This window comes from Hesperophylax consimilis, chromosome 26, assembly GCF_061612785.1.
Source record: "Hesperophylax consimilis isolate HC1 chromosome 26, BYU_Hcon_1.0, whole genome shotgun sequence".
Taxonomy (NCBI): domain Eukaryota; kingdom Metazoa; phylum Arthropoda; class Insecta; order Trichoptera; family Limnephilidae; genus Hesperophylax; species Hesperophylax consimilis.
In genome coordinates this window covers 22,996,600-23,012,486 of record NC_142861.1, presented here as the reverse complement: position 1 = coordinate 23,012,486, position 15,887 = coordinate 22,996,600, and the positions used below count along the sequence as shown (strand labels likewise).

The following is a 15,887-nucleotide window of genomic DNA, read 5'->3' as shown; positions in this document are numbered from 1 at the left end:
AGACTGAATGCTGTACAAATGATAACCCCCAGCAGCGGGGTACACGTCAGCTAGTATATAAATACAAGTAGCAGTCCACAATGGAGCGCTGATACCAACTCTGATGTATGTCAGCGAGGCACCAGTGGAAGGAAGAAAGCAGACTGAATGCTGTACAAATGATAACCCCCAGCAGCGGGGTACACGTCAGCTAGTATATAAATACAAGTAGCAGTCCACAATGGAGCGCTGATACCAACTCTGATGTATGTCAGCGAGGCACCAGTGGAAGGAAGAAAGCAGACTGAATGCTGTACAAATGATAACCCCCAGCAGCGGGGTACACGTCAGCTAGTATATAAATACAAGTAGCAGTCCACAATGGAGCGCTGATACCAACTCTGATGTATGTCAGCGAGGCACCAGTGGAAGGAAGAAAGCAGACTGAATGCTGTACAAATGATAACCCCCAGCAGCGGGGTACACGTCAGCTAGTATATAAATACAAGTAGCAGTCCACAATGGAGCGCTGATACCAACTCTGATGTATGTCAGCGAGGCACCAGTGGAAGGAAGAAAGCAGACTGAATGCTGTACAAATGATAACCCCCAGCAGCGGGGTACACGTCAGCTAGTATATAAATACAAGTAGCAGTCCACAATGGAGCGCTGATACCAACTCTGATGTATGTCAGCGAGGCACCAGTGGAAGGAAGAAAGCAGACTGAATGCTGTACAAATGATAACCCCCAGCAGCGGGGTACACGTCAGCTAGTATATAAATACAAGTAGCAGTCCACAATGGAGCGCTGATACCAACTCTGATGTATGTCAGCGAGGCACCAGTGGAAGGACGAAAGCAGACTGAATGCTGTAGAAATGAGAACCCCCAGCAGCGGGGTACACGTCAGCTAGTATATAAATACAAGTAGCAGTCCACAATGGAGCGCTGATACCAACTCTGATGTATGTCAGCGAGGCACCAGTGGAAGGAAGAAAACAGACTGAATGCTGTACAAATGATAACCCCCAGCAGCGGGGTACACGTCAGCTAGTATATAAATACAAGTAGCAGTCCACAATGGAGCGCTGATACCAACTCTGATGTATGTCAGCGAGGCACCAGTGGAAGGAAGAAAGCAGACTGAATGCTGTACAAATGATAACCCCCAGCAGCGGGGTACACGTCAGCTAGTATATAAATACAAGTAGCAGTCCACAATGGAGCGCTGATACCAACTCTGATGTATGTCAGCGAGGCACCAGTGGAAGGAAGAAAGCAGACTGAATGCTGTACAAATGATAACCCCCAGCAGCGGGGTACACGTCAGCTAGTATATAAATACAAGTAGCAGTCCACAATGGAGCGCTGATACCAACTCTGATGTATGTCAGCGAGGCACCAGTGGAAGGAAGAAAGCAGACTGAATGCTGTACAAATGATAACCCCCAGCAGAGGGGTACACGTCAGCTAGTATATAAATACAAGTAGCAGTCCACAATGGAGCGCTGATACCAACTCTGATGTATGTCAGCGAGACACCAGTGGAAGGACGAAAGCAGACTGAATGCTGTAGAAATGAGAACCCCGAGGCAAAACTGTGCTAAAAGTGTAAATATCCATTCTAACCATCTAAGCATCCCTTTCATAATCTTACTCATTACGCTTACAGCCTTCAGCCTTACATTCTTTGGGAATCTCCATCATTTCCACGATCATTCATAGTTTTACACAGGTACTCAGGGATTTTATTTCTACATCATTCAGTGCATAGAGCGAAATAACCATTAAAAATAATTATTATCCATTTCCGATGAATGTATCAACCTAGTATAATCAATGTAGTTGTTTTTCGTTGTTACGTAATTGATACAAAGTGTTAAACATAAAATAAAATGTTCCCATTAACCGTGTGGCTGGTATCTAGATATTTACCAAAACAAGTTAGTTGGGTAATTAAAATCCTCACCTTCCGGCGGTGCCCAAACTCCCAGTGCCGGGGTCCCTCCTACAGTAGTCCGGGCTGGGTGACACGAAGACCAGGCCTTGCGCTGCCTGCCGATAGGGCCCCGCGCCCCCGTAGTGCCGGGGCGGACGCGGGGCGCGCACCCTGGAAGCGCCCGCCGAGCGTGCCAGCAATGCCGCGCCCAGCGTGCCCAACGGTGGCAATGCGCGCCAGCACGTGCGCACGCTGCACGAGCCTGACACGCCGTGACACTTACACTCGATGCGCGGGGAACGCTCGGCAATCTGAAAGAATACAAACGATGGATTTGAGAAAGACACAGCTGAAATTGTATATCTCATCCTTTCTCTAACAACATACCCCAATTAGAGATTCTATAGCCTCGTTGGATCCAGACAGTGGGGAGCAGCTAAGACTCTTACACAGTACTCACATCGAAAAATACGAGTTCGGCTCAGTTCGTCATATTAACATTTTGATTAAACCTATAGCTGTGTCCATGAGATTTCGAATCAAAGCAGAATTTTGATACTTCTTGATGAATTTCACACACTTGACGTTTAACATAAAAGGAAAATTATGTATACCTACGTATAATTTCGAAAAACTCTGTGTAGAGCCCGGTCAACGCTGGGGACTTAAATTAGAATTGCAAAATTCGAATAAATGCTTTTTCAGTTACAAACCTAAAAATAAACGAATAAAATTACTTCTCTATGAAAAAGAAACAGGCAGTCAAAACTTGCTTCACCTGGGATGTGATCATGATATTTTCACGGCTAAAAGTATTTTCGATACTTGTTTAAGGGGAATAATGCCGTGTTACTCTACCTCCTTCCTTAGCCGACGTTTCGGACAGCCATCATCAGGGCAAATGTGTAATCGATGAACACTGTAACGCTGTACGAAATGTTGGCAGAAGAAAAAGGTAGTGAAAGAAAACTTATTTGAAATTGCAGTACTGAAGGGAAATATCCAAGAAAATTTCGTCAAAAACATGGTATGTTGAATGTAAGAATTATACCTTTCGTCCAACTTTGCTATTCTGCAAATTAGCTAGCGCAATATACGGCTGCAGTCTCTCCAGCTTTTCTTCCAGTGTCTCTTTGGTGTTATAAGCCTTTCTCTGTCGACTGCCTCCTCTCTGTTTTCCCTTCTTTTTCCTCTTCGCATCTCTTCGCACAAGAGTGGCCAAATTCTCTGTTGTTGCATTGAGTTCTTTCAATTCTGTATCTTCACTTAATGTAGTAGACAGTTGGACTACCGTAGATCCTTCTACAGGATTTTCCGTAGTCACAGGATCTTTGCTTTTAAAAAGTCTTGTTGGTTCACTATCATTCGCTAGATAATCTTGTGGGGTAGAAATCGGTCGTATTAGATTGCCGTTTCGATCGATTTGTCGATCTGCTGTGTCGAAAATCCTTATTTCCTTTTGGTGTTGGTCGGTTTTGGCGAAGAAGTCATCTTTGGTGCTGTCTTCGGTGAACTGTTTGACGAATCTCCCCGCCCATTTAAGGTTGTCGGAGCAGCCTCCCCACTTGAAACCTCTTCCAGGTCTCTGCCTGGGCGGCTGGCCACATGTACAGGATGATAGAAGGCCAGAGGAACAGGCCCTTGACATGGTGTGCATCAGGGCTGCAGCGCTCAAGGCGTAAACGAATGATTGTTCTTTGGTGCCTGAAAATAACAAAAAAACACGTTAAAGAAGAATTGTAATTAGGTATTTTTAATTAGTTAGTTTTTTTAATTAGTTTTTTTAATATAAACATTTTTTTAATAAGTTATTTACGGCAGTGCATTGCCCGGTGCACAAGACGACAGTTTAGACTATAAGCTATTTCGGCATGTGTGGCCCACCGCATTGAAGCAACGCCGTCTTGCATTTACATTTATTCCGTATTATACTCCTAGCACTAATAAAAACAATCATTGACATTTTTATCGAAATCGTCCAGTCATTTTGATTATATAAGGTACAAAAAACAATTCATTTTTATGTACTTATGTAGATTGTTATCAAGTTTAATTTGTATCCATTGCCATTTTATCGAACAGTTTGATAATGCCTTCAGAGTTCGAAATAGCTGTCACGCGTCATCATAATTACTCAGCAGAAGTTGTTACCTATCATATTATTAATTACTTATAAATAACTACAATAATGTACTGTGCACTCTTCTTCCAAACACAAGCCAACGATTCTATGGAAGAGTAGTATTCAAATCTCTTAATATGTTAAAACCTAATGTAAATACGATCCTATAAGTAATTACTTTGATAAAAAATCTGTTAAAATTTATTTATGTTTTATTTATATAAATAGAAATTGATTAAAATTAATTAGAAACAATTCTATTTTTCCAACAAGGAATTATCTTCTATTCCGCTAAACATCGCAGAAATTAAGAGTTTACAATTTCGTGCGCTAGTTAAACTCACAAAAGTTATCGTCAGCTTTAAAATGCAATTCGTAAATCGAGGATCAAGAGGCACATTGTGCATTTTATCTTCCAAATATAAAGTGATTGATTCATCTTAACTGCTAAGTATTAATGTTAACTTATCAAAGGGGTGGTCCAAGTTAAAGTAATGCTCACAAACAAAGCAACACTGAATACTGTTAGAGCTATTCTCAATGCTTCCCCTCGGCGTTTAAATTACCATTAAATGCAATCCTTTTAATCCATCACAACAGATGAATGTCCAAATCAATCCTAAATCACTTAATTCATGGAGGCGGCTTCACTCTGTCTAGGGTTCGGGGGTTGTTTGGAATGCTACAGATCGCAGCATCCCTTGCTAAGTCAGTGGTCGACCATCAAAGCAATTAAGTTCATTTATTTTATTTCTGGTTTGTAGAAAACAGTGTCATGCAATTGTTTAAACATAGTCAACCAAACAGATTTATGTAGTAATTGTTTCAATCTTTGAATATTTGTAATATTGAGTCTTGTCTGATGTCTTCAATTTTGAACAATTTTGCTGAAGGGAATGTAGGTTGTTTTTTCAAAATAACTTTAATAATTAGTTATTTTACCACCTTTACAGGCTTGACAATTTTTTCACATGCACCTCCCTATCCAATAATTACATACTAAATTTATGACAGGACTAGCGCGTAATATACTTTTTTAAATTGTCAAACTTGGATATTTCTTAATCTAATAAATATATAAATACATTTCCTAACGCGCTTAACAAGTTCACATCCGTGTTCTATTTCATATGTTGGTCTATAATTACACAGATTTACTATATTTCAGTAGTTTGGTTTAAAATGGTACATAAGCTATTATAGATAGTTTTGTTACATTTTTTTATTGCGTATAATTATTTCTATATTTGTGTTTTATGTTTTATATGGAGAAGGGGATATAAATAGTTTTTTGGCATAAATTGAGAGAAGGTTTGCATCAAACGAGTTTTTAGGATTTGCATGTCATTATTTGCATTTTCCTTTATAATATTCCAGTCCTGACCCTTTACTATAATGACAGTGTCATCCGCGTAAGAGATAATGATTCCACTGAAGTTTTGTTTAAAACATCGTTAACATACAATATGAAAATAATGCACCAATACAGTGCCTTGCGGTATTCCAAAATCACATTTTACAACTTTTTTTCTATTGTGAAGATAACTTTTTAGCCAATTTAATGCTCTATCATTAAAACCCACTACACCTAATTTTTGTATTAGTTCGACATGAGATATGCTGTTGAATGATTTTGGAGATCAAAAAATATACCAATGTACTTCAAAGACTTATCTAAAGCGTGATAAATGATTTTGACGAATCTATCCACATCGCAATATTATGACTGAAAGACCCCTTTCTCGAATTCCACGTTGTATTTTTAATTTATTCTTGAGCCCATAAACATTTTCATTTGATGTTGCTTTGAGATTTGTCACTTAGCTTTATTTTATACTCAGCTCTAAATGTATTTTTCTTCAGTGTTTCTGGTTTTCACCTTTCAAGGTGATGATTTCAAATAATTGTAAGAGGAAAGGTGAATTTATATATTAATTTTGTTTAAATTGACAAATTTCAAAATTACATGGAAGATTGGAGTCGAAATCACACTTAGAAGACATGAGATGAAGGGGGAGCAATTTCAGATAAGGCTTGATGAAGAGAGGAAATTTGTTTAGAGAGAGACAACTAAAAAATATGTGATCTAAATTTCTCACTTCTAGACCACAGAATGTACAATCTGAGGAGTCAAGAACGTAAATTATAAAGAGGTGTGAAGAAACAATTTCCAATCCTCATTCGAATAAGTGAATTATTTTATTTTTTTGGAAAAATGGGGGAGTTGTTGAAACCACGATTTTTATGAGATAGTCCTTGTTTTGAAAGAGATATAATTAAGAATTGTTACTTACCCCACAAAATGCGCAATGGGGTATTTTCGCAAACTATGAATACTGTTAAAATGTGTGGAAGATTTAAAGTTAATTTTTCTGATTTTGATTAATATGTAATTTTAATATTTTCATTCATAATTATTGACTTAAGAAACTAAATCTAAATCGAAAATGGCACTTTTAAATCGTTATCATAATCATAATCGTTATAAAATGTATCCGTCAACATAAAAATAAAATAGAGTTTTCATAATTTCTGTATTTTTTATCTTCATCTCTCAAGAGAAACATTTGATGATTGTCGCTTGAGCCATTTCGTCTTTCCATTGTCGAAAATCATATTTTATATTGTTTCAATATTTGTCATTTTAAATTTCAAGATTACCGACCCCTGATTTGGATCGTTGATGGGGCTGACAGAGTGTCTAGGGCGTTGAATCAAAACCGCCTAGATCACAAGGCCGGGACACTGAATCAAATCAGCCTCCTAACTTGTATGAGAACCTCCAAAAAAAATATTTTTTTAAATAACCAAAAGATGTTTTAAAAAAGAATAAATTTAAAATTATTCTTTTTTAAATTGTAAAATCCCATACAAGTTGGGAGGCTGCTTTGAATGAGTGTCCCGGCCTTGTGATCTAGGAGGTTATGGTTGAATACAGTGAATAGCAATGGGAGAAGACTGAAAGATGTCTACACATTTATCTGATGGCTCGGTAGAATAACTCCTTGGCTCGGAAGCTTCTAGAGTTCTTACAGAAGGCCGATTCAATTTACCTTGGGAAACTCCCAATTCAACAAGGGTCATTGATTACTTGGGATCGAAATGGATTGCAAGATGTTAATCACCAGTGTTGATGGATGTGTGGATTTGTGAATGCATTCTGATGGCAAGGGTTCAATCCCCGATTGATCGATCACGATTGGACTTGGTGAGATAGTTAAATGATCAGTACCTAGTGTATATACCAGGGTTGGGAGGCGAGTATGGGTACCGCCGCCCCGGGAACCATTCATTGGATAACCAACAGTTGTTCACTACATTTGGTGACTTGGCAGGGGTGCTCGGGTTCATGGGGTGAGGATTATCTAGGTCTTGGCGGCGGATACGTCTGCCAACCTAATGTATGGCAGGCCGGATTTTAATTAACCTTAACTGTTAAACACCTACAATTTTTTTTTAAGTTTTTGTTGAATCGCTGGTAGTTTGTCGGGTATAACTTCGGTGTGTCAATTAATATCCTGTATAGAAACCCTTACCAAAAATATTTTCATATTAGATAAATTCACTCACTGAGGAGCCGAACGAATATATTCTTTAATACATAATTCGACTCATCTTTAAAAAGTACCACATGTGGGGCCGATCACTCAAAGATCTCCCTGCCACAAAGACATTTTCAAACTCACCCAGCAGCAGATCCGGCGTGTAATCAGGCGCCAGTTCCAGCGAGGAGCAGTTCCAGCGGCGATGCTCGCACAGCTGTCGGCACGACTCGGTGGCCAAGCGCGCTGCCAGGGACAGCGGGGCCAGTGCCGCGCACGGCTGCACGCCCAGCGCGCGGGCCAGCGCGCAGCGACCCTGCCCGCTGCGCGGCACGCCACTGCGCAAGGCGCTGCAATCATACATTTTTAATATATATATAAAACTATTTGAAATTTGGAACAATTTAAAGAAAATAGTTCAAATTCGAGTGCGATTGTTTTGCAGAAATATGTGTATTGAGACTACCTTGGAAGCAAGTTGTAGATGTTTTTCGTGTACATAATCTTTTATTTATGAACATTTATTTTTTCAAGTAAAAATAAGGAATTTGACTTATCTTCAAAGTACATAGTATCGTTTTGTTGTAGCGATAATAGGGTGTTCACTATTTTTTCGTAATTCAAAAAAATTACGATGGTGAAGGATTTTTTTTTATCGGCGAATAAATTTTTGATAAACTTGTCGAATTCAGCTACACGCTTTACGCAAAAAATTAGCACTTGGTTTCAACATAAGAGGAAGCTACAAGCCAAAAAATTATATATTCTTGTTATACCTTATATTTCAGGTAATAGGCATTAAAATCGCTTGACAAACGGAGTCTAGAAACGTTTGATTTCAAGCACAAAACTGGTTTTTATTTTTTTGTAAATAATTTTATTAGAAAGCAAAAGAGTAAATCAAGTGAAACTCTCACAGATAATCTTAGCTATAATACTGTATTTTCTAAAAGTTGTTTCCTTTACGCGTTCATACATTTCTGTTGAAAAAAAAATTTTTTTAGTAGTTTAAATTTATATTTTTTATTGAGTAATCTATTTTTTATTTGTATTCTACTCAAGCGAAACGATAGGAAAACCCTCAATTTATCTAAAGCATAATTATTGGTATTCATAATGTACACCAATTCGTTATAAAGATTAATCAAAATAGTAATTTGGCATTAAGTTACGCCTCGAATACACCATTGACATATATAATAAATAGCAAATTGTGTCGGTTGTAAATCAAATAATTGAAACGACGTATGAATGTGCGCCAAAACAAAGATGTATGGCGGTCTATCCTCTCGTCCTATCCCTCTGAGACGCGGCCTGATGGTTAGTTCGTTATTTAATTAGAGTTAGAACACACTCCTAGATATTATTCGTGCATTGGATCCGGCCGCGTATTTCCTTTTTATTTATTTATTTTAATATCAACCAACGGTATAAAATATACCATATACAGTAAATTATAAACAGTGACATCAGAAAATATACAATTAACAGAAACTCAAGATGGATATAAAAAGTTAGAGATACAAGTACATGCAAAACTTATAAGTAGACTAGGTTAGATTAGTATTGATTGAAATATATGATAGTATAGATACATGATATAATATATTACAATAGCTAAAATGTATGCATTTATTTTCAGGTTTTGGTTGAAAGTAGGTAAGTGCCAATCAAGCTGTTGGTTCACCTTATTGACTATTTTTATTGACCAAAGTTTCCTCAGTTGCCCCAGGCAGTTCATTTTATATACATATTTATTTGACTTTTTACGTAAGTATGAGTAGACTTGCGTTTTATTGGTCATGATTTAAAAGATACGATATTAAAGCCTTTTTGTACCTAGCAAGTGCAGTTAAACAGATCTGCTACATCTGCGTACCTATTATTAAATTTCATGTAATCTAGGTACAAGCGAGTGTTTGAAATGTTCAGTCTTAGAATTGTTACAATTAAAGAGGGTTTTAGAACGAGTAGCTCTTATGGGTACATGAAATTCAATGAGGTTAATTAAATCAAGGCTGTCTACACTACCATTTACAATTTTGAACATAAATATTAAGTCGGTTATAATTCTTTGATCTGAGAGTTTTAATAAATTAAATTTTTTCATTAAGTAATTATAGTTTATACTTTCAATAGGAATACCGAGTTTAAAGTTAATGTGTCTTAGGAATTTGTGTTGAATTTTTTCTATTGAATCTGAATGTATTTTATAATGTGGGGACCAGATCGAGGAGTTATATTCGACTTGACTTCGAACTAAAGATGTATACAAAATTTTCGAGGTTGAAATATTTCTGAATCCTCTGGAGTTTCGAAGAATGAATCCAAGCATTTTCATTCCCTTATTGTTAATTGAGTTTATGTGAGATATAAAGTTTAATTTAGAGTCCAAAATGATGCCCAGGTCATTAATTTCTACGACAAAGGTAAGGGTTGAGTTATTAAGTTCAAATGAATAAATAATTGGTTGACTTATTTTGTAAAATCTTATTGAATGGCACTTATTTATATTAAGATATAGTTTATTTAGAGTGCCCCAATTAATTAACCTGTTTAAGTTATTTTGTAGACTGATACAATCTTCAACGGTTTTTACTTTTTTAAATATTTTTAAATCGTCTGCAAAAAGTAATACATTTATATCGTTATCAAATATATTAACAATATCGTTTATAAACAGTGAAAACAATATTGGGCCTAAATAAGACCCCTGCGGTACACCACTTGTAGCTATAAATTGGTTGGAAAGGAACGAATTGATTTTTACTAGTAGAACTCTATCAGTTGAGATATGGCAACAATAACATTTGGCTGTCATCAGTTGTTTTGTTTTGCTCTATCTAAAATTAATTTTTTACCATTCTTTTTTGTTTTCTGGCAAAAAAAAAGTGTAGTGTGTTGTGCCTTGAGGTTTCTTCTCCCTCCTGATCTTCCAGGAGTCACTTTTTGCTGCTGATTTCCAGATATTTATAAATTTTTTTACTTCTGTCATTTTTCATACTATTATTGTAGTTGTTTACTGTTGTGAATAATGGAGGAAGATTTCCCTCCTGGACCCCCTACAAAGCCCCCAGATCCCTCTCCAGACCCCCCAGACGGGGAAAATGTAGAAATTTCTGACAGTGATTCTGTCATCTTGACTTCTACCAAAAAAAGGAAATTTACTCCTTCTTCCCCAATAAAACTTGACTCGCCTTCGACTTCACTGTCCCCACCAGCACTTTCTCAACTTCCTCCAACAAACTTTTATTCTCCTCATTCCCGTGGCCCATTCATAGCATACGCCCAAAAAACTGAGCAAGGAAAAACCATCCACCCTCTTGAATTTGGCAAATTCCTATCAAATAGCAAGAATCTTTCAATCAAACCTGGAGGTGTAAAAGCCGAGGGTCGCTTCCGAATCTCCGTCGAATTCCTCTCAGGGCCAGCTGCCAACAGTTTCATCAAAAATATCTTCATTTCATCTAATTCAAAGTTCAAGGCATATATCCCTACTTTCAATGTCACTCGCATGGGCCTGGTCAGAGGTATCTCGACCGATCTGTCCATCGAAGAAATTCTGTCTTCACTTTCAACCCCCCAACACATTGGCAATCCCATAAAAGCCAGGAGGCTAAATTACAAGGACTCCTCTGAGGGTATAATTACCTGGAAGCCCTCCCAATCTGTTGTTATCACCTTTGAAGGTCAATCTCTTCCCTCCCATATATATTTATTCTTCAACTCATTACCAGTTGAAATGTATACATATCCCACCACTCAATGTTTCAATTGCTGCCGTTTTGGTCATACCAAAGCTGCATGCAGATCTCAACCCAGATGTTTTAAATGTGGAGAAAACCACGCAGCTGACCAATGTCCTTCTTCCTCCTCACCTAAATGTTTTAACTGCTCAGGCTCACATACAGCTATCAACACATCTTGCCCAGAACAATCTCGCCAAAAAAATATTAAAATTTCTATGGCCTCTCAGAACTTGTCTTTTCTGCAGGCTTCTAAATTATTCCCGCCTGTCAAAAAATCATTTGCTGAGGCTTTATCCAGCAACTCCTCATCCAACCCTCTTCCCTCCACTACAACAACTTCTTCTCGTTCAACTAAATTCACATACAAAAACGCTATCTCTAAACCGGCTCCTGGATACGATCAGCAACAACACAACTCACTGCTCTTAAATCCCAATGGTTCACCTCTTTCAAATGCCACAAATGGGTGTGCAAATAATTATAATCCGTCCTCAATGAACTCTCTTAAACTTTCTGAAAAACTCTCCCAAGACAATTCTTCATTTATCCAAACTCTTATTATTCTTCTAATTGACCTTATTTCTTCTCAAACTAATCTACCGTCCAACGCTGCTACTATTATTTCCACATTAAAATCATTTATTCAAAATGGCTCTTCAGGATGTCAGAATACTTCAGTGGAATAGCCGAAGTGCTATTTCTAACAAATCTGATCTCCTTAACCTATTAAATTCCAACTTTATTTCTTTGGCTGCTATCTCGGAGACTTGGTTTACTCCATCCACCCACTTTAATGTGGGAGGGTATTCCTGTCTCCGCGACGATCGCCCGGAAGGTTCGGGCGGCGGTGCTGCCCTTTTTATTAAAAAATCCATATCATTTTCCCCAATAAATAATATCAAACCCCCCAATGCTGACTTCCAAATGGTTGCAGCTAAAATAAAGGACACATCCTTTATTTCAGTCTATCTTCCCCCAACAGCCCACTTCAATAAACAAACTTGGTTGCAAATTGTAAGTCAACTAAGCCCTCCTTTCTTTATATTAGGCGATTTTAATGCCCATTCCCCCGTCTGGGGTTCTGCTTTCTCCGACCGAGATGGTCGAAGTGTGATGGATTTCCTAGATCAATCCAACCTTTTCCTTTTGAATGACGGATCTCCTACTAGGATCTCACGCCCCAGCACAAACCCCAGTGCAGTGGATCTCTCGATATGTTCTACTAGTCTGGTTTCTCTCTCCTCGTGGGTGGTGTCCCCCGACCCTTGCTCCAGTGATCATTTCCCGATCATCATTACTTATCAAACTTCTTTCCAATCGGACAAGTCTCATATTTCGACAAAGATTAAAACGAAACACACCAAATGGGATGAATTTAACTCTCATATGGACAAGTTCCTACTAAATTCACCCGCCACCGATATATTTTCCGTCAAAGATGATTATAATAACTTCAAATCAATGCTCATAACTGCAATAAATAAATCAAATCCTCCCCCTAAAACTAAATCTCTCAAAAAACTCCCTCCAACTCCCTGGTGGGATGAGGAATGTTCCAAAGTAGTAAGAATTCGGAAAGCTAAATCTCTTTCCTATCGTTACAATATGACTATGGAGAACTATCTTATATACAAAAACGCTGAATCCAATGCCAAAAGGGTATTGAGGTCAAAAAAAAGATCCGGGTGGTACAACTTTTGCAGTTCAGTATCTCCGAACACTCCAATTTCGGAAGTTTGGTCTATGATCCGAAGATTTCGATCCTCCTTCAGTTCACCATCTCCTCGAGCGTCCCATTCTAAATGGATAGATGAATTCTTGGACAAAATTGCCCCCCCTTCTGTTCCTAACTTAGATGAAATAACGCCCATCTATAATACTCCCATGTCTAATCATTGGCTAGACTCTCCATTCACCTTAATTGAGCTAAAAAATGGTTTATCAACAGTCAAGGACTCATCTCCAGGCAGAGATGGTATACCTTACAGCATAATCAAAAATAGTAATGATAATGTTCTAAACCACTTCTTAAGCATCTTAAATAAAATCTTCCAGACTGGTATAATGCCTGATGACTGGAGTTCTCAAATAATCATCCCTATTTTAAAAACAAACAAATCTCCAAATTTTGGATCCAACTACAGGCCAATCGCTCTTTCATCCACCCTCAGTAAACTTTATGAAAAATTAATTAAAAACCGATTAGAATTTTTTGTCGAGAGTAAACAGCTTCTCTCTCCATCTCAATTTGGATTTAGGAAAAAAAAATCCACTCAGGATAACCTTGCCATCATCAGCACTGATATTAATTTATCAATTTCTAAACAGGAAGTTTGTCTTGCCGTCTTTATAGATATAGAAGGCGCCTTTGACAATGTTTCCATCCCAATCCTGAAAAAAAAACTTCTAGGCCTTGGCCTTCCCCCCATGTTTGTCCAATCAATTATTAATCTATTTCTAGATAGAAAAATTTTCATTGAACTTCCAGATATTTCTCCTCAAAGTAGGTCTATTTGGAAGGGTTTACCACAAGGCGATGTATTGTCCCCCTTACTGTATAATATATACACATATGATATGCATGTCACTATTCCCCCACAAATAAAAATTATCGAGTTCGCAGATGACATAGCTTTCTTCTTATCATCCAAAATCATCCCTCTTGCCGTCAAATATCTTAACGAAGCCATGAATGCCCTTTGCACATGGCTCACATTACATGGTCTTGAACTTTCAATCCAAAAGACTCAGTGTGTCACCTTCTCAAACCGCCATAAAAACCCCCCCGTTCAAATTTTATTTAAAAATTCTCCAATCTCCAACGCTTCTGAAGTAAAATTTTTGGGAGTAACATTTGATAGGAAACTTAAATGGTCTTCCCATATTAATAATTTAGTTACTAAATGCGAAAAAAATTTAAATATCATCAGATCATTATCTGGCGTTTGGTGGGGAGCTCACCCTACTTGCATTAAGTTGCTTTACAATGCACTTATTCGAAGCCATCTCGACTATGCCTGCCCACTTTTTAGTACTGCCTCAAAAAATGTACTTAATAAATTAGACAAAATTCAATCTAAATCTTTGCGAATAATAACTGGAGCGATGCAATCGTCACCCATCAATTCCCTTCAAGTAGAATGTTCTGATCCTCCTCTTTATTTAAGGCGTCAACTATTTGCTGACAAATTTGTTCTTAAATGTTTAAATTCTAAATGTCATCAGGTTATCCCCAGCGTCTCGTTGTTCATTGACTCAAACCATTCATCTACAATCAGAGCTTCAACTAAACCTCTTCCTGACATCTGTAAAAATTTTAAGTCTCTCTCAGAGCTTCACATCATCCAAAATGATCTACTTCCCTTATACAAACTAAAATATAGTCACGTCACCCTATCCCCAACAATATTAGAAGGGATCGGAATCCTTAAAAGTCATTCCAATCTCCCGGCCCGAACTGTCAATAATATGTTCAATGACATTATTTTATCTAAATGGCCCAACTTTTCTCTTTTATTTACTGATGGATCCAAATCTCCCGACTCTCCTAACTGTGGTATAGGTATTAACGTTTACCACAATAATTCTAATGATAGAATATTTCATTCAATTTCAAATCAATTTTCAATATTTTCAGCTGAGTGCATTGCAATAATAGAATCTCTCAAATATATAATCAAAAATAATTTTGAACATTCCCTCGTTCTCTCTGACTCTCTCAGTTCCCTCCAAAAACTTAAATCCAGTCCTCTTCTTCATCCTGATGATCATTTTGTATGCCTTATTCGAGTGATGATAGCATCCATTCAAAGCTCTGGTAAATCTGTAACTCTGATTTGGATTCCTGGACATGTTGGTATCATGGGTAATGATATTGCGGATGCCTTGGCAAAACAAGGAGCGTCCAACCCTGTTGTTACCCTCGTAAACCACATTCCCTTATCTGACATTTTTTCCATCATCAAAGAAAGATCCCGCAATGTTTGGTCAGACTATTGGCACATTGCTAGTCAATCCAAGGGAGCCTGCTATGCCTCAATACAAAGGACTATACCATCAAAACCGTGGTTTCAGCAATTCCCTCATTTTTCCAAAAAAGAAATTTCTTCACTCATTCGAATGAGGATCGGTCATTGTTCCGTTCCTTCCCATCTTTTTAAAATTCACGTCCTTGACTCCCCAGATTGTACATTCTGTGGTCTAGAAGTGGGAACTTTAGATCACATATTTTTTGGTTGTCCCTCTCTAAACAAATATCCTCTCTTCTATCAAGCCTTAACTAAAATTGCCTCCCCTCCATTCAACATTTCATCTCTTTTAAGTCTGAACTCGACTCCAATTTTCATTATAATTTTGAAATTTGCCTATTTAAATAAAATTAATATTTAAATTCACCTTTCAATACACCTTTCTCAATAATTTTAAATGATGGCCAAGAACACCCTTGAAGGGTGAAAGCCAGAAATAATGGAAAAAAAAAACTCTATCAGTTAGATAACTTGCGAACCAGTCTAAAAGTTTTCCATCGATACCGAGTTTACATAGTTTGACGAGG

General features: G+C 37.6%; 1 protein-coding gene across 1 annotated transcript in view; it reads right to left on the bottom strand.

The window, feature by feature from the left end:
- The window catches only part of LOC149411318 (protein Wnt-11b-2-like), a 61,569-nt gene extending 53,622 nt beyond the window's left edge, over positions 1–7,947 (bottom strand). Inside the window, exons 1-3 of the mRNA XM_089647678.1 lie at positions 7,728–7,947; positions 2,971–3,623; positions 1,950–2,230 (exon numbers count right to left, since the gene is read on the bottom strand). Coding sequence (XP_089503804.1) covers positions 1,950–2,230; positions 2,971–3,623; positions 7,728–7,947 — 1,154 coding nt within the window. The remainder of the gene's footprint in view (positions 1–1,949; positions 2,231–2,970; positions 3,624–7,727) is intronic.
- Positions 7,948–15,887: the final 7,940 nt, after the last annotated feature.